Below are 22,234 nucleotides of genomic sequence, written 5' to 3' on the forward strand. Positions count from 1 at the left end.
TAGTCCTGCTTTAGTCCTGCTTTAGTCCTGCTTTAGACCCGCTTTAGTCCTGCTTTAGTCCCGCTTTAGTCCTGCTTTAGTCCTGCTTTAGACCTGCTTTAGACCTGCTTTAGTCCTGCTTTAGACCCGCTTTAGTCCTGCTTTAGTTCCTGTCTCGTCTTGAGTTTCTTTGGGAGGATGACAGTGGTGAAAATGGGCCCAGGGAAAAATGAAACACATTTAACGTCTTTTAATGTATAATATGCAAAATAGTTTCTCTTTAACTCTGTTCTAACTCTCGTCACATTTGAGCTCTTCTTCTCTGCTGCTTCTCTGAGCCTCACAAAAACCCTCAGAGCTGGAGCTCTGTGCTAGCATTAGCATTAGCATTAGCATGTCGGGGAGAGCTAGCTTTAGTGGTAAATAAACATACTACTGCCTGTAGAGGGCGCACTAACACACATCCTAATGAGGGAACGCCTTTACACAGGAGCTTGATGGACTGTGGCAGAGTCGTTAGCCTTTGAGGAGATGATCATTTGCTGTATGTCTCCTCTGTATCTCACACAGAGCTGCTTCGTAAGGGCATCTGGTTTAAACACTTATGTAAATGTGGAACTTGGACCTTTTTCTCTTGTGGCAGTTTTAGAACAATTTAAATTTCACTGATTCATTTTCATGTTTTTACAAATCCAGATTATTGGTCCTGGTCTAGTCCTGGGTTAGTCCTGGGGGTCCTGGGTTAGTCCTGGGGGTCCTGGGTTAGTCCTGGGGGTCCTGGGTTAGTCCTGAGGGTCCTGGTCTAGTCCTGAGGGTCCTGGTCTAGTCCTGGGGGTCCTGGTCTAGTCCTGGGGTACTGGGTTAGTCCTGGGGGTCCTGGTCTAGTCCTGGGGATCCTGGGTTAGTCCTGGGGTTCTGGGGGTCTTGGTCTAGTCCTGGGGGTCCTGGTCTAGTCCTGGGGGTCCTGGTCTAGTCCTGGGGGTCTTGGTCTAGTCCTGGGGGTCCTGGGTAAGTCCTGGAGGTCCTGGGTTAGTCCTGAGGGTCCTGGGTTAGTCCTGGGGGTTCTGGTCTAGTCTTGGGGGACCTGGTCTAGTCCTGGGGTTCCTGGGTTTGTCCTGGGGGTCTTGGTCTAGTCCTGGAGGTCCTTGGTTTGTCCTGAGGGTCCTGGTCTAGTCCTGAGGGTCCTGGGTTTGTCCTGGGGGTCCTGGTCTAGTCCTGGAGCTCCTGGGTTTGTCCTGGGGGTCCTGGTCTAATCCTGAGGGTCCTGGTCTAGTCCTGGGGGTCCTGGTCTAGTCCTGGGGGTCCTGGTCTACTCCTGGGGGTCCTGGGTTAGTCCTGGATGTCCTGGTCTAGTCCTGGGGTCCTGGGTTAGTCCTGGGGGTCCTGGGTTAGTCCAGGGGGTCCTGGGTTAGTCCTAGGGGTCCTGGTCTAGTGTCCTGGGGGTTCTGGTCTAGTCCTGGGGGTCCTGGTCTAGTCCTGGGGGTCCTGGTCTAATCCTGGGGGTCCTGGGTTAGTCCTGGGGGTCCTGGGTTAGTCCTGGGGGTCCTGGTCTAGTGTTCTGGGGGTCCTGGGTTAGTCTTGGGGGTCCTGGTCTAGTCCTGGGGGTCCTGGCAGGCCGTGCAGTGGCTCATGTCCTCGGTGAAGGTCTCGACTTGGACAGTGGAGCTGCTGAAGCCAAACTTGTGGTGGAGAAGGTCTGTGGCCTCGTTCAGGACCGACTGAGGGTCCGCGCCTGCATCTGAGAGCACATGACATACAGGTCATAAGGTCATAAAGCGTCTGACATGACCCAAAGCCAAAGCATGACAAAAAGAGAGGTTCAAACGTAGAGGCTTTGAGAGAAGTCAAAGAAACTGTTCCTGTGCACACTAGCTTTAGCCACGCCCCTCACACACACTCTGGTATTACTAAACGTCTTTTTGTGATTCGCTGAGATCGTCCTGACTCTGGCACCAGCAGGAGGCCGGTCCATGTTTAGTCCTGACTCTGGCACCAGCAGGAGGCCGCTCCATGTTTAGTCCTGACTCTGGCACCAGCAGGAGGCCGGTCCCTCAGGTCCTCAGAGACCGAGATGGTTCATATGGCACTAACATGTCTGAGATGTACTTTGGTGCTTGGCCATGGAGAGACTTGTACACAAGCAGAGCTGCTTTAAAGTCTCTTCTCTGAGCCACAGGGGGCAGTGCAGAGACCTGAGAACAGGACTAATGTGATCATACTTCCTGGTTCTAGTCAGGACCCGAGCAGCAGCGTTCTGGATGTACTGCAGCTGTTTTACAGCTCGTTTGGAGAGGCCAGTGAGTGTTACAGTAATCTAATCTACTGGAGACAAACGCGTGGATAAGTCTCTCTAAATCTGGTTTTGACACTATATTTTTGATTTTGGCAATGTTTTTTAGACGGTAAAAAGCTGCTGATGTTATTGATTTGACGTGGCTATTAAAGTTCAAGTCTGAGTCCATTATTACCCCCAGATTTATAACTTGGTTTGTAGGTTTTAGAGACTTTGGAGGCGACGCTGACACTTTCTCTTTGTTTCTATGACACAGACGATGATTTCAGTCTTGTCTGAGTTCAGCTGGAGAAAATTGTTCTGCCTCCACACACTGACTCTGGCACCAGCAGGAGGCCCTTTGGCACCAGCAGGAGGCCCTCTGGCACCAGCAGGAGGCCTCTGCTCTTCTTTAGGAGAGGCTTTATGACTGCAGTTTTCAAAGACATTGTAAATGTTCCAGATTGAAGCTTTAACTATGTGAGTGATGGAGCTAACAAACTGTTCAGCACAGACTTTAGAAATCTGGAGGTGACACATGGAGGCAGCTGTAGATGAACTCAGACTGTGACGATCTCATGGACAGTTTTGTCAGTTACAGGTGCAAAGTGAGTCCGCTCTAAGTGTTCAGGTGGTTTTAGGGTATTTTTTTGCATTGTGGGATTTATATCATTTTTAATGCCCTGAACTTTGTCATTAAAGAATCATGTAAACTCATTACACTTGATGTGGGAATGAGTTCTAACAGCAGCTGAGCTGGAGGGTTCGTTAGTTACTGTGAGTTGATTGGTCGTTACCTATGGCGATGTGCACGGACACCAGGCTGTGGCCCACGCTCAGGGCCCAAAGGTGCAGATTGTGCACAGACTTCACAGACGACACCGACTGAAGAACCTCCTTCACCGACTTAAACTGGATCTCTTTGGGGCAACCTGAGGAACATCAGAACCACATCAGAACCAGATCAGAACCACATTAGAACCACACATCAGAACCACTTCAGAACCACACAGAACCACACATCAGAACCACATCAGAACCACATCAGAACCACATCAGAACCACATCAGAACCACTCATCAGAACCACACATCAGAACCACACATCAGAACCACACATCAGAACTACACATCAAAACCACATCAGAACCACACATATGGCCCTGGCCAGAAATAATGCAGTACTAATGCAGTAATAATGCAGAAATAATGCAGTACTAATGCAGTAATAATGCAGAAATAATGCAGTAATAATGCAGTAATAATGCAGTACTAATGCAGTACTAATGCAGTAATAATGCAGTAATAATGCAGTAATAGTAGTATTGGTACCTTCCATGAGGAGCCTGAAGACGTCCTTGAGGATGGTGATGGTGGTGCAGAGGACGAAGGCGGAGAACAGAAAGGTGCAGATTGGATCCGCTACTTTATACTCTGGCTGCAATACACACAGTATACAGGAAATACTTCAAATACTTCATGTACACAGGCACTACAGCCATGTGTTAAGTCAGAGCAAACAACGATAAACATGATCTCGATAGTGCCCCTCTTCTGGCCAAACGAGGAATTACACGACATGATGAAAAAAAGGTCCAACACAATATAGGAACCCTTTATTTAAAGATGCGCTGTGTAACTTTTCCGGTGGTCCGTTGTTGTCATGGAGATGTTGCTTTGTTGCTGCGTTATGGCTTTAAACTTGTCTATATAGCGTTTATTCAGACACTTATAGAAGACAAAGGAAAATGTAACATGCAACACGTTTTTTTTCTGCGCAAAGCAACACGAGCTGTTAGCATGCTAGTTGTCGTTAGCTTTACTTTGACGGTAAATCCCAGAATGCATTTGGACCGTGAGCGATGCACGTGCAGTCGTAAAGACTTTAGCATCAACCAATCAGGTGCAGCGCTCAATGGGAAACGCGAAAACAAAACATCAGCGGTGTTGATCCGTGTGCTAAAGTGGGCGGGGCTTGTTGAAGGTTATGACGTCACGTGCGGCGTCTTTACCCTGAAGTAGATGACGATGGCCGCCACCAGGACGCCCACGCTTTGCAGCAGATCACCCAACACGTGGATGAAGGCGGCGCGCACGCTTGTGTTACTGTGACCGCTAAGCAGCGAGGGGGCGTGGCCTGTGTGCGCGGGGGCGGGGCTCTGGCCGTCCTCGTCGATCTGGTGATAACCGGAGCCGTGCGCGTGGAACGAGGTGGAGTGGTGCAGGATGTACGCCATTCTGCAACAGACAAGAACCACAGACACATCGGGATAGAACAACAGACACATCGGGATACAACAACAGACACATCGGGATAGAATAACACACATCGAGATAGAACCACAGACACATCGGGATACAACAACAGACACATCGGGATAGAATAACACACATCGAGATAGAACCACAGACACATCGGGATACAACAACAGACACATCGGGATAGAATAACACACATCGAGATAGAACCACAGACACATCGGGATACAACAACAGACACATCGGGATAGAATAACACACATCGAGATAGAACCACAGACACATCGGGATACAACAACAGACACATCGGGATAGAATAACACACATCGAGATAGAACCACAGACACGTCGAGATAGAACAACAGACACATCGAGATAGAACAACAGACACATCGAGATAGAACCACAGACACATCGAGATAGAACCACAGACACATCGAGATAGAACAACAGACACATCGAGATAGAACCACAGACACATCGAGATAGAACCACAGACACATCGAGATAGAACAACAGACACACAGACAAGAACCACAGACACATCGAGATAGAACAACAGACACATCGGGATACAACAACAGACACATCGGGATAGAATAACACACATCGAGATAGAACCACAGACACATCGGGATACAACAACAGACACATCGGGATAGAATAACACACATCGAGATAGAACCACAGACACATCGGGATACAACAACAGACACATCGGGATAGAATAACACACATCGAGATAGAACCACAGACACGTCGAGATAGAACAACAGACACATCGAGATAGAACAACAGACACATCGAGATAGAACCACAGACACATCGAGATAGAACAACAGACACATCGAGATAGAACCACAGACACATCGAGATAGAACCACAGACACATCGAGATAGAACAACAGACACACAGACAAGAACCACAGACACATCAAGATAGAATAACAGACACGGTGAGATAGAACCAAAGACACATTGATATAGAACAACAGACACACAGACAAGAACCACAGACAAATTGAGATAGAACAACAGACACATCGAGATAGAACAACAGACACACAGACAAGAACGACAGACACCCAGACAAGAACCACAGACACATCGAGATAGAACAACAGACACACATACAAGAACCACAGACACATCGGGATAGAACAACAGACACATCGAGATAGAACCACAGACACATCAAGATAGAACAACAGACACATCGAGATAGAACAACAGACACACAGACAAGAACCACAGACAAATTGAGATAGAACAACAGACACATCGAGATAGAACAACAGACACACAGACAAGAACGACAGACACCCAGACAAGAACCACAGACACATCGAGATAGAACAACAGACACACATACAAGAACCACAGACACATCGGGATAGAACAACAGACACATCGAGATAGAACCACAGACACATCAAGATAGAACAACAGACACATCGAGATAGAACAACAGACACACATACAAGAACCACAGACACATCGGGATAGAACAACAGACACATCGAGATAGAACCACAGACACATCAAGATAGAACAACAGACACATCGAGATAGAACAACAGACACAGACAAGAACCACAGACACATCAAGATAGAACAACAGACACATCGAGATAGAAACACAGACACACAGACAAGAACCACAGACACATCAAGATAGAACAACAGACACGTTGAGATAGAACCACAGACACATTGCTATAGAACAACAGACACATCGAGACAGAACAACAGATACGTCGAGATAGAACAACAGACACATCGAGATAGAACAATAGACACATCGGGATAGAAGAACAGACACATCGAGATAGAACCACAGACACATCGAGATAGAACCACAGACACATCCAGATAGAACCACAGACACATCGGGATAGAACAACAGACACAGACAAGAACCACAGACACATCCAGATAGAACCACAGACACATCGAGATAGAACAACAGACACAGACAAGAACCACAGACACATCAAGATAGAACAACAGACACGTTGAGATAGAACCACAGACACACAGACAAGAACCACAGACACATCAAGATAGAACAACAGACACGTTGAGATAGAACCACAGACACATTGATATAGAACAGACACATCGAGATGGAACAACAGACACATCGAGATAGAACAACAGACACATCGAGATAGAACAACAGATACGTCGAGATAGAACATCAGACACACAGATGAAAACAACAGACACAGAGATAGAACAACAGACACACACACATACACAGAAACACACAGACACACACAGACACACACACACACACACACAGACAAGAACAACAGACACATCGAGATAGAACAACAGACACGCACAGATAATGTGTTAAGTAAGTCGTGCCACCCAAATCCGTGTGTGCTGGACCTGAACCTCACACCCACTCGTCACAGGGTCAGTCGTGTGTGTGCTGGACCTGAACCTCACACCCTCTCGTCACAGGGCCTCACATGATGTTGACGATGACGGCGCAGCACGAGGTCACCAGCATTACGTGTCCGTTGATGTCGTAGTCGTTCCTCACGATTCTCTCGATGGCGAGGTACACGAGCGCTCCGGTCACCACCCAGATGGACACCACCGAGATGAAGGCCCCCAGGATCTCTGCAGCCAGCAGGGGGCGCAAGACACAGGTGTTACAGCAGGGGGCGCAAGACACAGGTGTTACAGCAGGGGGCGCAAGACACGGGTGTTACAGCAGGGGGCGCAAGACACGGGTGTTACAGCAGGGGGCGCAAGACACGGGTGTTACAGCAGGGGGCGCAATACACGGGTGTTACAGCAGGGGGCGCAATACACGGGTGTTAGCTCCACGGGTCGTTTAAGGAGGAAGTGCAGTGACATGTTTGATCTAAATGACAGCATTTACAAGTTTCCATGGCGCTGGGTTCAGAGGCGGAGCTCCATGAGACACTCAAACATAACAGATGTTTTATTCATAAATCTGATCTAAAACCTCCTGATACTTTTTAATCCTGAGGTCGATCTGAGCGAGTCATAAAAAGACGTTTAGTAATTCCAGTGTGTGTGAGGGGCGTGGCTAAAGCTAGCGTGCACAGGAACAGTTATGCCTCATTTCTTCTACTTCTCTGCATGTGAGGGGCGTGGCTAAAGTTAGTGTGTGTGAGAGGCGTGGCTAAAGCTAGTGTGTGTGAGGGGCGTGGCTAAAGCTAGTGTGTGTGAGGGGCGTGGCGTTCGAACCTCTCTTTATGTCCTGCTTTGGCTTTAGATCATGTCAGACGCTTTATGACCTGGAAATATCAGATTGTGGCTCTTGACAAAGTGAGTGCCGTGCGGCCATAAACAGGAAACACTAACATGCTACACTAGCTTTGTGTTGCTAAGGCTCCACATAGTCGTTAGCATCAGTGGAAACACAGCGCTTTAGCACGAGATCAAGTCAGAGTTTGGAAACAAATGATTCTTTTGTGCTGACCTGAGCGGTGCCACCCGTAGGTGACAGTTTTGGTGGGTGGTCTGGAGGAGATCCACAGAGAGAAGAGCGACACCATCATACTGCCGAAGTCTGTGAGGAGGTGGGCCGCGTCCGTCATGATGGCCAAGCTGTGGGCCAAGTATCCCCCTGGAGACCACAAGACACAGGTCCATGTGTCAAGCCCCGCCTCTTCAGTTATAAGCCCCGCCTCTTCATAGTTATAAGCCCCGCCTCTTCATAGTTATAAGCCCCGCCTCTTCATAGTTATAAGCCCCGCCTCTTCATAGTTATAAGCCCCGTCTCTTCATAGTTATAAGCCCCGCCTCTTCATAGTTATAAGCCCCGTCTCTTCATAGTTATAAGCCCCGCCTCTTCATAGTTATAAGCCCCGCTATAAGCCCCGCCTCTTCATAGTTATAAGCCCCGCCTCTTCATAGTTATAAGCCCCGCCTCTTCATAGTTATAAGCCCCGCCTCTTCATAGTTATAAGCCCCACCTCTTCATAGTTATAAGCCCCGTCTCTTCATAGTTATAAGCCCCGCCTCTTCATAGTTATAAGCCCCGTCTCTTCATAGTTATAAGCCCCGCCTCTTCATAGTTATAAGCCCCGCTATAAGCCCCGCCTCTTCATAGTTATAAGCCCCGCCTCTTCATAGTTATAAGCCCCGCCTCTTCATAGTTATAAGCCCCGCCTCTTCATAGTTATAAGCCCCACCTCTTCATAGTTATAAGCCCCGCCTCTTCATAGTTATAAGCCCCGCCTCTTCATAGTTATAAGCCCCGCCTCTTCATAGTTATAAGCCCCGCCTCTTCATAGTTATAAGCCCCGCCTCTTCATAGTTATAAGCCCCGCCTCTTCATAGTTATAAGCCCCGTCTCTTCAGTTATAAGCCCCGCCTCTTCATAGTTATAAGCCCCGCCTCTTCATAGTTATAAGCCCCGTCTCTTCATAGTTATAAGCCCCGCCTCTTCATAGTTATAAGCCCCGCCTCTTCATAGTTATAAGCCCCGCCTCTTCATAGTTATAAGCCCCGCCTCTTCATAGTTATAAGCCCCGTCTCTTCATAGTTATAAGCCCCGCCTCTTCATAGTTATAAGCCCCGTCTCTTCATAGTTATAAGCCCCGCCTCTTCATAGTTATAAGCCCCGCCTCTTCATAGTTATAAGCCCCGTCTCTTCATAGTTATAAGCCCCGCCTCTTCATAGTTATAAGCCCCGTCTCTTCATAGTTATAAGCCCCGCCTCTTCATAGTTATAAGCCCCGCCTCTTCATAGTTATAAGCCCCGCCTCTTCATAGTTATAAGCCCCGTCTCTTCATAGTTATAAGCCCCGCCTCTTCATAGTTATAAGCCCCGCCTCTTCATAGTTATAAGCCCCGTCTCTTCATAGTTATAAGCCCCGCTATAAGCCCCGCCTCTTCATAGTTATAAGCCCCGCCTCTTCATAGTTATAAGCCCCGCCTCTTCATAGTTATAAGCCCCGCCTCTTCATAGTTATAAGCCCCGCCTCTTCATAGTTATAAGCCCCGTCTCTTCATAGTTATAAGCCCCGCCTCTTCATAGTTATAAGCCCCGTCTCTTCATAGTTATAAGCCCCGTCTCTTCATAGTTATAAGCCCCGCTATAAGCCCCGCCTCTTCATAGTTATAAGCCCCGCCTCTTCATAGTTATAAGCCCCGCCTCTTCATAGTTATAAGCCCCGCCTCTTCATAGTTATAAGCCCCGTCTCTTCATAGTTATAAGCCCCGTCTCTTCATAGTTATAAGCCCCGCCTCTTCATAGTTATAAGCCCCGCCTCTTCATAGTTATAAGCCCCGCCTCTTCATAGTTATAAGCCCCACCTCTTCATAGTTATAAGCCCCGCCTCTTCATAGTTATAAGCCCCGCCTCTTCATAGTTATAAGCCCCGCCTCTTCATAGTTATAAGCCCCGCCTCTTCATAGTTATAAGCCCCGTCTCTTCATAGTTATAAGCCCCGCCTCTTCATAGTTATAAGCCCCGCCTCTTCATAGTTATAAGCCCCGCCTCTTCATAGTTATAAGCCCCGCCTCTTCATAGTTATAAGCCCCGCCTCTTCATAGTTATAAGCCCCGTCTCTTCATAGTTATAAGCCCCGCCTCTTCATAGTTATAAGCCCCGCCTCTTCATAGTTATAAGCCCCGCCTCTTCATAGTTATAAGCCCCGCCTCTTCATAGTTATAAGCCCCGCCTCTTCATAGTTATAAGCCCCGTCTCTTCATAGTTATAAGCCCCGCCTCTTCATAGTTATAAGCCCCGCCTCTTCATAGTTATAAGCCCCGCCTCTTCATAGTTATAAGCCCCGTCTCGTCATAGCAGCAGGTTATAACTTATGTGCTTTGAATTTAGAAAAAAAAGATAAACAAAATGTTTTAACATTTGTTTCTGAACAGACGAGGGTGGAGCAGAAGTAAAAGTAGAAGTAAAAGTAGTAACACAACTAATTACCCAACGAATATATAATATATATGGAGTTATGGAGTTTTAACAGTTTGGACATAGAATGTATTTAAAAAAAACAAATCCTGTCTGAAGGAGGTGTAAGAAACACAAATGTTACAGTTGTACACAATATATTTACTCAAGTAAAAGGAAAAGTATGAAAACTCTGAGAAGTACAATTTCTTTAAAATTTTACAGAAGAAAATGATACTTTAAATAATCACAGTAAGTAATCGGATGTGGGCGGGGATAGGGGGTAGGACAGCGTTGGTGAATCAGGTGAGGCGGGGCGGTACCTATGACCTCACAGGATGTGGGCGGGGATAGGGGGTAGAACAGAGTTGGTTAAATGGGTGAGGCGGGGCGGTACCTATGACCTCCCCGATCATGAAGACGAGGCACACTGCTGAGGCGATGATCAGTTTGTTTTTGGCCTGTAGTTTGTCGGAGGCGTCGCCCTCGTGCGGCGTGTGGCGGTGACAGTGAGTCTGCACCTGCCGCTTCAGCTCCATGGCGCCGTTTGGCAAAGACAAGTCACCGAACTCCTTACCATCCGGTAACGAGCTGAGGAGACACAAACGCCACAGTCAGAGCCGCAGAGCCACCGCCGAAGAACGGAAGAGAACATGCAACCAGCAGAGCCACCGCCGAAGAACGGAAGAGAACATGCAACCAGCAGAGCCACCGCCGAAGAACGGAAGAGAACATGCAACCAGCAGAGCCACCGCCGAAGAACGGAAGAGAAAATGTAACCAGCAGAGCCACCGCCGAAGAACGGAAGAGAACATGCAAAAGAGGAATGAACTGCGTCGGAAAGGTTGTGAAAAATGAGAGGAATGTTTGAGGAAAAAATCTGGAGCAACATCTGGTGCGACTTCTGGAGAGACTTCTTGAGCAACATCTGGAACGACATCTGGAGAGACTTCTGGAGACACTTCTGGAGACACTTTTGGAGCAACATCTGGAAAGACTTCTGGAGACACATTTGGAGCAACATCTGGAGAGACTTCTGGAGACACATTTGGAGCAACATCTGGAGAGACTTCTGGAGACACTTTTGGAGCAACATCTGGAGAGACTTCTGGAGACACATTTGGAGCAACATCTGGAGAGACTTCTGGAGACACTTCTGGAGACACATTTGGAGCAACATCTGGAGAGACTTCTGGAGACACTTTTGGAGCAACATCTGGAGAGACTTCTGGAGAGACTTCTGGAGACACATTTGGAGCAACATCTGGAGAGACTTCTGGAGACACATTTGGAGCAACATCTGGAGAGACTTCTGGAGACACTTCTGGAGACACATTTGGAGCAACATCTGGAAAGACTTCTGGAGACACATTTGGAGCAACATCTGGAGAGACTTCTGGAGACACATTTGGAGCAACATCTGGAGAGACTTCTGGAGACACTTTTGGAGCAACATCTGGAGAGACTTCTGGAGACACATTTGGAGCAACATCTGGAGAGACTTCTGGAGACACTTCTGGAGACACATTTGGAGCAACATCTGGAGAGACTTCTGGAGACACTTTTGGAGCAACATCTGGAGAGACTTCTGGAGAGACTTCTGGAGACACATTTGGAGCAACATCTGGAGAGACTTCTGGAGACACATTTGGAGCAACATCTGGAGAGACTTCTGGAGAGACTTCTGGAGACACATTTGGAGCAACATCTGGAGAGACTTCTGGAGACACATTTGGAGCAACATCTGGAGAGACTTCTGGAGACACTTCTGGAGACACATTTGGAGCAACATCTGGAGAGACTTCTGGAGACACTTTTGGAGCAACATCTGGAGCGACATCCGCAGAGTCTTTTGGAGCGACATCTGGAGCAACATCTGGAGAGACTTCTGGAGAGTCTTCTGGAGCAACATCTGGTGCGACATCTGGAGAGACTTCTGGAGAGAGTTCTTGAGCAACATCTGGAGAGACTTTTGGAGCAACATCTGGAGCGACATCTGGAGAGTCTTCTGGAGGTGATTCAAGTTTCCAGGAAGTTCTGGGCCTGGCATCGCTTGTTCTGTCCGACCCGGTCTTCCCTTTGCTCATGGTCCATCCTGCAGGTGGAGGTCAAGGTGTGGATGGAGCTCTGCTGTCGCGGCCGCCAGAGAAACGCTGTGTGGATCTCCAGTGGAGGGTGGTGCACGGGCCATGGCCACAAATAAACATGTGGCCCATTTCTTACCCAAGACCGGACAGTCATTGCTCCTTCTGACCATAGGAAGAAACACATGTGGGACGCTCCCTCAGGCTTCTGGGTGGTTGGGTGGAGGGCGCCCTCTGGTGGGACTCTGGGGGCGCTAGAGGACCTTCAGGGGGGGCGGGCAGTGGGAAAGGTTTGTGCAGGAAAGCTGCTCCTTCCTTGTCTGAAATTTGACTTTATTTCAGGTGAAATCAGAGCTGCTGGTGTGATCCAGAATGTGAAGCTCAATGGTTTTATATTGAGAGTCATGTGGTGCCGGGGGTTCCTGTACAGGTCTTATACTGAGAGTAATGTGGTGCCGGGGGTTCCTGTACAGGTCTTATACTGAGAGTCATGTGGTGCCGGAGGTTCCTGTACAGGTCTTATACTGAGAGTAATGTGGTGCCTGAGGTTCCTGTACAGGTCTTATACTGAGAGTCATGTTGTGCCGGGGGTTCCTGTACAGGTCTTATACTGAGAGTCAAGTGGTGCCGGGGGTTCCTGTACAGGTCTTATACTGAGAGTCATGTGGTGCCGGGGGTTCCTGTACAGGTCTTATACTGAGAGTCATGTGGTGCCTGAGGTTCCTGTACAGGTCTTATACTGAGAGTAATGTGGTGCCTGAGGTTCCTGTACAGGTCTTATACTGAGAGTCATGTGGTGCCGGAGGTTCCTGTACAGGTCTTATACTGAGAGTAATGTGGTGCCTGAGGTTCCTGTACAGGTCTTATACTGAGAGTAATGTGGTGCCGGGGGTTCCTGTACAGGTCTTATACTGAGAGTCATGTGGTGCCGGAGGTTCCTGTACAGGTCTTATACTGAGAGTAATGTGGTGCCTGAGGTTCCTGTACAGGTCTTATACTGAGAGTCATGTTGTGCCGGGGGTTCCTGTACAGGTCTTATACTGAGAGTCAAGTGGTGCCGGGGGTTCCTGTACAGGTCTTATACTGAGAGTCATGTGGTGCCGGGGGTTCCTGTACAGGTCTTATACTGAGAGTCATGTGGTGCCTGAGGTTCCTGTACAGGTCTTATACTGAGAGTAATGTGGTGCCTGAGGTTCCTGTACAGGTCTTATACTGAGAGTAATGTTGTGCCTGAGGTTCCTGTACAGGTCTTATACTGAGAGTCATGTGGTGCCGGGGGTTCCTGTACAGGTCTTATACTGAGAGTCATGTGGTGCCGGAGGTTCCTGTACAGGTCTTATACTGAGAGTAATGTGGTGCCTGAGGTTCCTGTACAGGTCTTATACTGAGAGTAATGTGGTGCCGGGGGTTCCTGTACAGGTCTTATACTGAGAGTCATGTGGTGCCTGAGGTTCCTGTACAGGTCTTATACTGAGAGTCATGTGGTGCCTGAGGTTCCTGTACAGGTCTTATACTGAGAGTCATGTGGTGCCTGAGGTTCCTGTACAGGTCTTATACTGAGAGTCATGTGGTGCCGGGGGTTCCTGTACAGGTCTTATACTGAGAGTCATGTGGTGCCGGGGGTTCCTGTACAGGTCTTATACTGAGAGTCATGTGGTGCCGGGGGTTCCTGTACAGGTCTTATACTGAGAGTCATGTGGTGCCGGGGGTTCCTGTACAGGTCTTATACTGAGAGTCATGTGGTGCCGGGGGTTCCTGTACAGGTCTTATACTGAGAGTCATGTGGTGCCGGGGGTTCCTGTACAGGTCTTATACTGAGAGTCATGTGGTGCCTGAGGTTCCTGTACAGGTCTTATACTGAGAGTCATGTGGTGCCGGGGGTTCCTGTACAGGTCTTATACTGAGAGTCATGTGGTGCCGGGGGTTCCTGTACAGGTCTTATACTGAGAGTCATGTGGTGCCTGAGGTTCCTGTACAGGTCTTATACTGAGAGTCATGTGGTGCCGGGGGTTCCTGTACAGGTCTTATACTGAGAGTCATTTTGTGCCTGAGGTTCCTGTACAGGTCTTATACTGAGAGTCATGTGGTGCCGGGGGTTCCTGTACAGGTCTTATACTGAGAGTCATGTGGTGCCTGAGGTTCCTGTACAGGTCTTATACTGAGAGTCATGTGGTGCCTGAGGTTCCTGTACAGGTCTTATACTGAGAGTCATGTGGTGCCTGAGGTTCCTGTACAGGTCTTATACTGAGAGTAATGTGGTGCCTGAGGTTCCTGTACAGGTCTTATACTGAGAGTCATGTGGTGCCGGGGGTTCCTGTACAGGTCTTATACTGAGAGTCATGTGGTGCCGGGGGTTCCTGTACAGGTCTTATACTGAGAGTCATGTGGTGCCTGAGGTTCCTGTACAGGTCTTATACTGAGAGTCATGTGGTGCCGGGGGTTCCTGTACAGGTCTTATACTGAGAGTCATGTGGTGCCGGGGGTTCCTGTACAGGTCTTATACTGAGAGTCATGTGGTGCCGGGGGTTCCTGTACAGGTCTTACTGCAGATGACAGACGCTTGAGTCATGAGGAGGAAGTGAAGAATCCCTGGGTCAAATCAGTTCTTACAACATGGAAGGAGCTGATCAGAACATACAAACTAAACAAAGATGTTACAATCTTAAACTGGGAAAGTTTTATGACCAAAGGTTTTGTACCAAATAGAACTGAGCTGAGACTCAAGGTCTAAAGGTTTTTCATTAAAATCAAATGCAAAGAAGTAATTTAGTGTTGACGTATGAGGAGTGTCTCGACGTAGGACCACAGTGGACCACAGTGGACACAGTAGACCACAGTGGACACAGTGGACCACAGTGGACACAGTGAACACAGTGGACCACAATGGACACAGTGGACCACAGTGGACACAGTGAACACAGTGGACCACAATGGACACAGTGGACCACAGTGGACACAGTGGACCACAGGGGACACAGTGGACACAGTGGACCACAATGGACACAGTGGACCACAGTGGACACAGTGGACCACAGTGGACCACAGTGGACACAGTGGACACAGTGGACCACAATGGACCACAGTGGACACAGTGGACACAGTGGACCACAATGGACACAGTGGACCACAGTGGACACAGTGAACACAGTGGACCACAATGGACACAGTGGACACAGTGGACACAGTGGACCACAGGGGACACAGTGGACACAGTGGACCACAATGGACACAGTGGACCACAGTGGACACAGTGGACCACAGTGGACCACAATGGACACAGTGGACCACAGTGGACACAGTGGACCACAGGGGACACAGTGGACACAGTGGACCACAATGGACACAGTGGACCACAGTGGACACAGTGGACCACAGTGGACCACAGTGGACACAGTGGACACAGTGGACCACAATGGACCACAGTGGACACAGTGGACACAGTGGACCACAATGGACACAGTGGACCACAGTGGACACAGTGAACACAGTGGACCACAATGGACACAGTGGACACAGTGGACACAGTGGACCACAGGGGACACAGTGGACACAGTGGACCACAATGGACACAGTGGACCACAGTGGACACAGTGGACCACAGTGGACACAGTGGACCACAGTGGACACAGTGGACCACAGTGGACCACAATGGACACAGTGGACACAGTGGACCACAGTGGACACAGTGGACCACAGTGGACACAGTGGACCACAGTGGACACAGACGCACAATGGGAAACATCACCTCAGGACTTAAAAAGAGACAATGGACAAAATGGGACAAATATTTTAAACTTGAATGTTCTAATGCTCTAAATCTTATTTTTTCTGATGCCACTCTCTTATTTTCTACTTTTACTCTTTAATTTACCTTTGCTCGGCCCCGCCCCCCTCCCCCCGCCCCCCCCCCTCTGATGATGATGATGATGATGATGATGATGCGGGTAATGATCTGTGCAGAGCTCAGATAAACCTGCTCCAGACGCTGAGGGACTTTATCACCGACACACAGACACCAGGACTAAACCAGGACTAAACAGGACTAAACCAGGACTAAACCAGGACTAAACAGGTCTAAACCAGGACTAAACCAGGACTAAACCAGGACTAAACAGGTCTAAACCAGGACTAAACCAGGACTAAACCAGGACTAAACCAGGTCTAAACCAGGTCTAAACCAGGACTAAACCAGGACTAAACCAGGACTAAACCAGGTCTAAACCAGGGCTAAACCAGGACTAAACAAAGAGCTACATCTACATCCGTGTTTATGGTTGTTTTTTCATGTTTAAATGTGTTTTCTGCCTCGTGCCGTCGCTGGAGAAAGAAACCCTCAGTCTGCTCTTCTAAACTCATTTCCATTTCATTTAACCATTTCTCACAGCGACAATATCTGCACAGGCAAACGGACATATAACCACTAAACCACTAAACACTAAACCAGGTCCAAACCAGGTCTAAACCGGGTCTAAACCAGGACTGAACCAGGTCCAAACCAGGTCCAAACCAGGTCTAAACCAGGACTGAACCAGGTCCAAACCAGGTCCAAACCAGGTCTAAACCAGGTCTAAACCAGGGCTAAACCAGGACTAAACCAGGTCTAAAGCCGGTCTAAAGTCGGTCTAAAGCCGTCTAAAGCCGTCTAAAGCTGTCTAAAGCCGTCCAAGCCGTCTAAAGCCGGTCTGCGTGGGTGCTATTCCCGAGGGCAGGTCTGGGGTCAGTGAGCTGTGAAATGATGCCGTAGATAAAGTCCTGCGGGAGCAGGATTTAATTAAACGTGTCGTTTTCAGAGGTGTTTTTATGGAGCTCTTTAGTCCAGGATCTTTTCTGTTAAATATTCTGCCTCAGGGACAAAAACATAAAGACAAAAACATTAAAACTGTACGAATAATCCAACGTGGACAAGGTCAGAGTTTCTGCAGGAAAAGAACGTTCTTCTGTTTCTTAGAGAATCGTTTCATTTCCAAATCCAAACTTAAAACACATAACGCTGAAAGAATCTCTATAATAGTCTCTAAAATGTCTAAGATGATCTTCATTTTCATTTTCAATCATTTTCAAAATGACATGAAAAAATGTAAAGAAGAAAATATCAAAACACGTTGTCTTAATTAGAGCTCGTTACACAAAACACTTGAGGTTAGATGTGTTTGTCCCGCTGCAGGTGAGAGTGAGAGCTTTAAAGGAGTCAAGAGAAAACATTGATGGGAAAAAATAAAAGAATATTTTGTGTGAGAATTGGAATATTTGTAGATAATATTTGGTAATTTCTTTCTGTCCGGGGCCGGAGCAGAGATGACCAGATCTCCAGACACAGAAGCTGACTCTGGGGTCATGGAGCGTGACCTCTGAGGGGAGGAGCCTGAGCTAGTGCAGGAGGTCGAGTGGTTCAGACTAGATATAGTCTCAACTCCAGCACAGTTCAGGCTCTGGAACCATCTCCTCCAGAGGGGCCGATGGGCGTGGCTGGTGTGGGTGGGGTTGGTGTGGGCTTATAGCCCTTCAGCTCAGCCGCCACGTGTTGGAGTTCACCCCGGTGGACGAGAGGGTCACGTCCCTTCGCCTTCGGGTGGGGGACATGTCTCTCACTGTTGTGGCGGCCTAAGGGCCAAACAGCAGTGCAGAGTACCCGGCCTTCTTGGAGTCCTTGGGAGGGGAACTGGACAGTGCACCGACCTGGGACTCCGTTGTTCTACTGTGGGACTTCGACGCCCACGTGGGCAATGACAGTGACTCCTGGAGAGGGGCGGAGCCCCGACCTGAACCCGAGCGGTCAATTATTGGACTTCTGTGCCACGGATTGTCCAGAACGAACACCATGTTCAAGCACAAGGTCCATCAGGTCACGTGGCACCAGGACACAGGAGGTCAATGATCCACTTTGTTGTTGTGTCCTCTGACCTCTGAACTCCGGCCTTGTGTCTTGGACACTCGGGTGAAGAGAGGGGCGGAGCTGTAGAGCACCAAGCCGGACAGACTTGGCAGACCCAAGTGCCAAGTCCCAACGGAACGTCTTGTGGAGCCCTCTGTCAGTAGGAGAGTTTCTCCCATGTCCCGGGGAGGCTGGGGACAGTGAGATTGAGTGGACCATGTTCTCCACCTCCATTGTCCATGCCCCTCACCCCCCTCATCCTGTTGCGGGGAGTGTGAGGATAATGAGCTCAGATTTACACTTCACGCCGCTGCCCCGCCCGGCTCTGACCAGCTTTCATTTTAGCTTTGGGTCAGTGAAGCGTGAGACACGAGGGACATTTGTCATGAGCTGTCCACGAAGCGACCGAGCGAGGAAACGAATTAGCCTTTGTGCACTTAAAGACAACCTGGAGAGGGAGGGAGAGAGAGGGGAGGAAGAGAGAGGAGGGAGGAGAGAGAGGGACAGAGGAGGGAGAGGGAGAGAGAGAGAGAGAGAGAGAGAGAGGGAGAAGAGAGAGGAGGGGGAGAGGAAGGAGAGAGGAGGGAGAGAGGGAGGAGAGAGGGAGGGAGAGAGGAGGGAGAGAGGAGGGAGAGAGGAGGGAGAGAGGGAGGAGAGAGGAGGGAGAGAGGAGGGAGAGAGAGAGAGAGAGAGAGAGGGAGAAGAGAGAGGAGGGGGAGAGGAAGGAGAGAGGAGGGAGAGAGGGAGGAGAGAGGAGGGAGAGAGGGAGGAGAGAGGGAGGGAGAGAGGAGGGAGAGAGGAGGGAGAGAGGGAGGAGAGAGGGAGGGAGAGAGGAGGGAGAGAGGAGGGAGAGAGGAGGGAGAGAGGAGGGAGAGAGGGAGGAGAGAGGGAGGGAGAGAGGAGGGAGAGAGGAGGGAGAGAGGAGGGAAAGAGGAGGGAGAGAGGAGGGAGAGAGGAGGGAGAGAGGAGGGAAAGAGGAGGGAGAGAGGAGGGAGAGAGGAGGGAGAGAGGAGGGAGAGAGGGAGGAGAGAGGGAGGGAGAGAGGAGGGAGAGAGGAGGGAGAGAGGGAGGAGAGAGGGAGGGAGAGAGGAGGGAGAGAGGAGGGAGAGAGGAGGGAGAGAGGAGGGAGAGAGGGAGGAGAGAGGGAGGGAGAGAGGAGGGAGAGAGGAGGGAGAGAGGGAGGAGAGAGGGAGGGAGAGAGGAGGGAGAGAGGAGGGAGAGAGGAGGGAGAGAGGGAGGAGAGAGGGAGGGAGAGAGGAGGGAGAGAGGGAGGAGAGAGGGAGGGAGAGAGGAGGGAGAGAGGAGGGAGAGAGGAGGGAGAGAGGAGGGAGAGAGGGAGGAGAGAGGGAGGGAGAGAGGAGGGAGAGAGGAGGGAGAGAGGGAGGAGAGAGGGAGGGAGAGAGGAGGGAGAGAGGAGGGAGAGAGGAGGGAGAGAGGGAGGGAGAGAGGAGGGAGAGAGGGAGGAGAGAGGGAGGGAGAGAGGAGGGAGAGAGGAGGGAGAGAGGGAGGAGGAGCTGCAGGACAAAGAGCAGGTTGTTGGATGGAGTGAGAGCAGAAGATACAGATTAAATAAAATAATAATAATAATAATAATAATAATAATAATAATAATAATGATGATGCTGTGACACGAGGCCACTGTTCAAACATGTGTAAGATTCATTTAAGTTTATATTTTTTCTTAATTCAACATAAATACAACATTTTCTTTGTAGAATATTTAATAAACTTAAACTTTGGACAGTTTCTTTAATTTATTCTAAACCAGTAGTTCTCAAACTGTGGTGAGCAGGCTCCTCTGATGATACACCTGGTTTAGTCCTGGTTTAGACCTGGTTTAGTCCTGGTTTAGTCCTGGTTTAGTCCTGGTTTAGTCCTGGTTTAGACCTGGTTTAGACCTGGTTTAGACCTGGTTTAGTCCTGGTTTAGTCCTGGTTTAGACCTGGTTTAGTCCTGGTTTAGTCCTGGTTTAGTCCTGGTTTAGTCCTGGTTTAGTCCTGGTTTAGTCCTGGTTTAGTCCTGGTTTAGTCCTGGTTTAGACCTGGTTTAGACCTGGTTTAGACCTGGTTTAGTCCTGGTTTAGTCCTGGTTTAGACCTGGTTTAGTCCTGGTTTAGACCTGGTTTAGTCCTGGTTTAGTCCTGGTTTAGACCTGGTTTAGTCCTGGTTTAGTCCTGGTTTAGTCCTGGTTTAGTCCTGGTTTAGTCCTGGTTTAGACCTGGTTTAGTCCTGGTTTAGTCCTGGTTTAGTCCTGGTTTAGACCTGGTTTAGTCCTGGTTTAGACCTGGTTTAGTCCTGGTTTAGACCTGGTTTAGTCCTGGTTTAGTCCTGGTTTAGACCTGGTTTAGTCCTGGTTTAGACCTGGTTTAGACCTGGTTTAGTCCTGGTTTAGTCCTGGTTTAGTCCTGGTTTAGTCCTGGTTTAGTCCTGGTTTAGACCTGGTTTAGACCTGGTTTAGACCTGGTTTAGACCTGGTTTAGACCTGGTTTAGTCCTGGTTTAGTCCTGGTTTAGTCCTGGTTTAGTCCTGGTTTAGACCTGGTTTAGACCTGGTTTAGACCTGGTTTAGACCTGGTTTAGACCTGGTTTGTTTGGGACATTAACAAAAGGATTTAGAGGCTGTTTAGTTTTTGGCCTGTTTTGCTTCAAATAATTCATCAAATATAAAAACCAGTGGGAAAAATGCTGTTTTAACCGTGACATTTTTTCTATAATTTAAGATAATTATGTTTGACAAACAAAAGCTTCAAAGGTTCAAATACTTCATAATGAAATGTCAGTAAATACTTCTTCTTAGAACAATATTTGTGCAGTAAATACTATAGTACTAATATCTTGACAAAATACATATGATTTTTGCGCTTTCGCCTGAATTAAAAGTAATAAATATATAAATATAATTGGTAATTAACGAAAGCCACGCGCTCCCGACTCGGCCTGGAATACACGCAGTACTAGTACACACACGCAGTACTAGTACACACACGCAGTACTAGTACACACCCGCAGTACTAGTACACACCCGCAGTACTAGTACAGTACACACACGCAGTACTAGTACACACACGCAGTACTAGTACACACACGCAGTACTAGTACACACACGCAGTACTAGTATACACCCGCAGTACTAGTACACACCCGCAGTACTAGTACACACCCGCAGTACTAGTACACACCCGCAGTACTAGTACACACCCGCAGTACTAGTACACACACGCAGTACTAGTACACACACGCAGTACTAGTACACACACGCAGTACTAGTACACACACACAGTACTAGTACACACAGTACTAGTACACACCCGCAGTACTAGTACACACACACAGTACTAGTACACACACGCAGTACTAGTACACACCCGCAGTACTAGTACACACCCGCAGTACTAGTACAGTACACACACGCAGTACTAGTACACACACGCAGTACTAGTACACACACGCAGTACTAGTACACACACGCAGTACTAGTATACACCCGCAGTACTAGTACACACCCGCAGTACTAGTACACACCCGCAGTACTAGTACACACCCGCAGTACTAGTACACACCCGCAGTACTAGTACACACACGCAGTACTAGTACACACACGCAGTACTAGTACACACATGCAGTACTAGTACACACACGCAGTACTAGTACACACACACAGTACTAGTACACACACACAGTACTAGTACACACAGTACTAGTACACACCCGCAGTACTAGTACACACACACAGTACTAGTACACACACGCAGTACTAGTACACACACGCAGTACTAGTACACACACACAGTACTAGTACACACGCAGTACTAGTACACACACGCAGTACTAGTACACACCCGCAGTACTAGTACACACACGCAGTACTAGTA

General features: G+C 48.7%; 1 protein-coding gene and 1 long non-coding RNA gene across 2 annotated transcripts in view; both read right to left on the bottom strand.

Moving 5' to 3' along the window:
- Positions 1–22,234, bottom strand: part of LOC140356021 (uncharacterized) — a 355,422-nt gene that overhangs the window by 93,956 nt on the left and 239,232 nt on the right. The gene's annotated exons all lie outside the window — the stretch shown is intronic.
- On the bottom strand, positions 1,421–11,032 carry slc30a2 (solute carrier family 30 member 2). The gene is made up of 7 exons (XM_072438649.1): positions 10,806–11,032; positions 7,976–8,122; positions 6,990–7,143; positions 4,263–4,488; positions 3,583–3,688; positions 3,049–3,183; positions 1,421–1,717 (listed from the first exon to the last, which is right to left on the bottom strand). Exons 1-7 carry the CDS (start codon positions 10,945–10,947, stop codon positions 1,572–1,574), a joined length of 1,056 nt encoding a protein of 351 aa, XP_072294750.1. The 5' UTR covers positions 10,948–11,032; the 3' UTR covers positions 1,421–1,571.

This window comes from Eucyclogobius newberryi, unplaced genomic scaffold (assembly GCF_026437365.1).
Source record: "Eucyclogobius newberryi isolate DKJ021-1_F unplaced genomic scaffold, fEucNew1.0.hap1 SCAF_1, whole genome shotgun sequence".
Classification (NCBI taxonomy): Eukaryota; Metazoa; Chordata; class Actinopteri; order Gobiiformes; family Gobiidae; genus Eucyclogobius; species Eucyclogobius newberryi.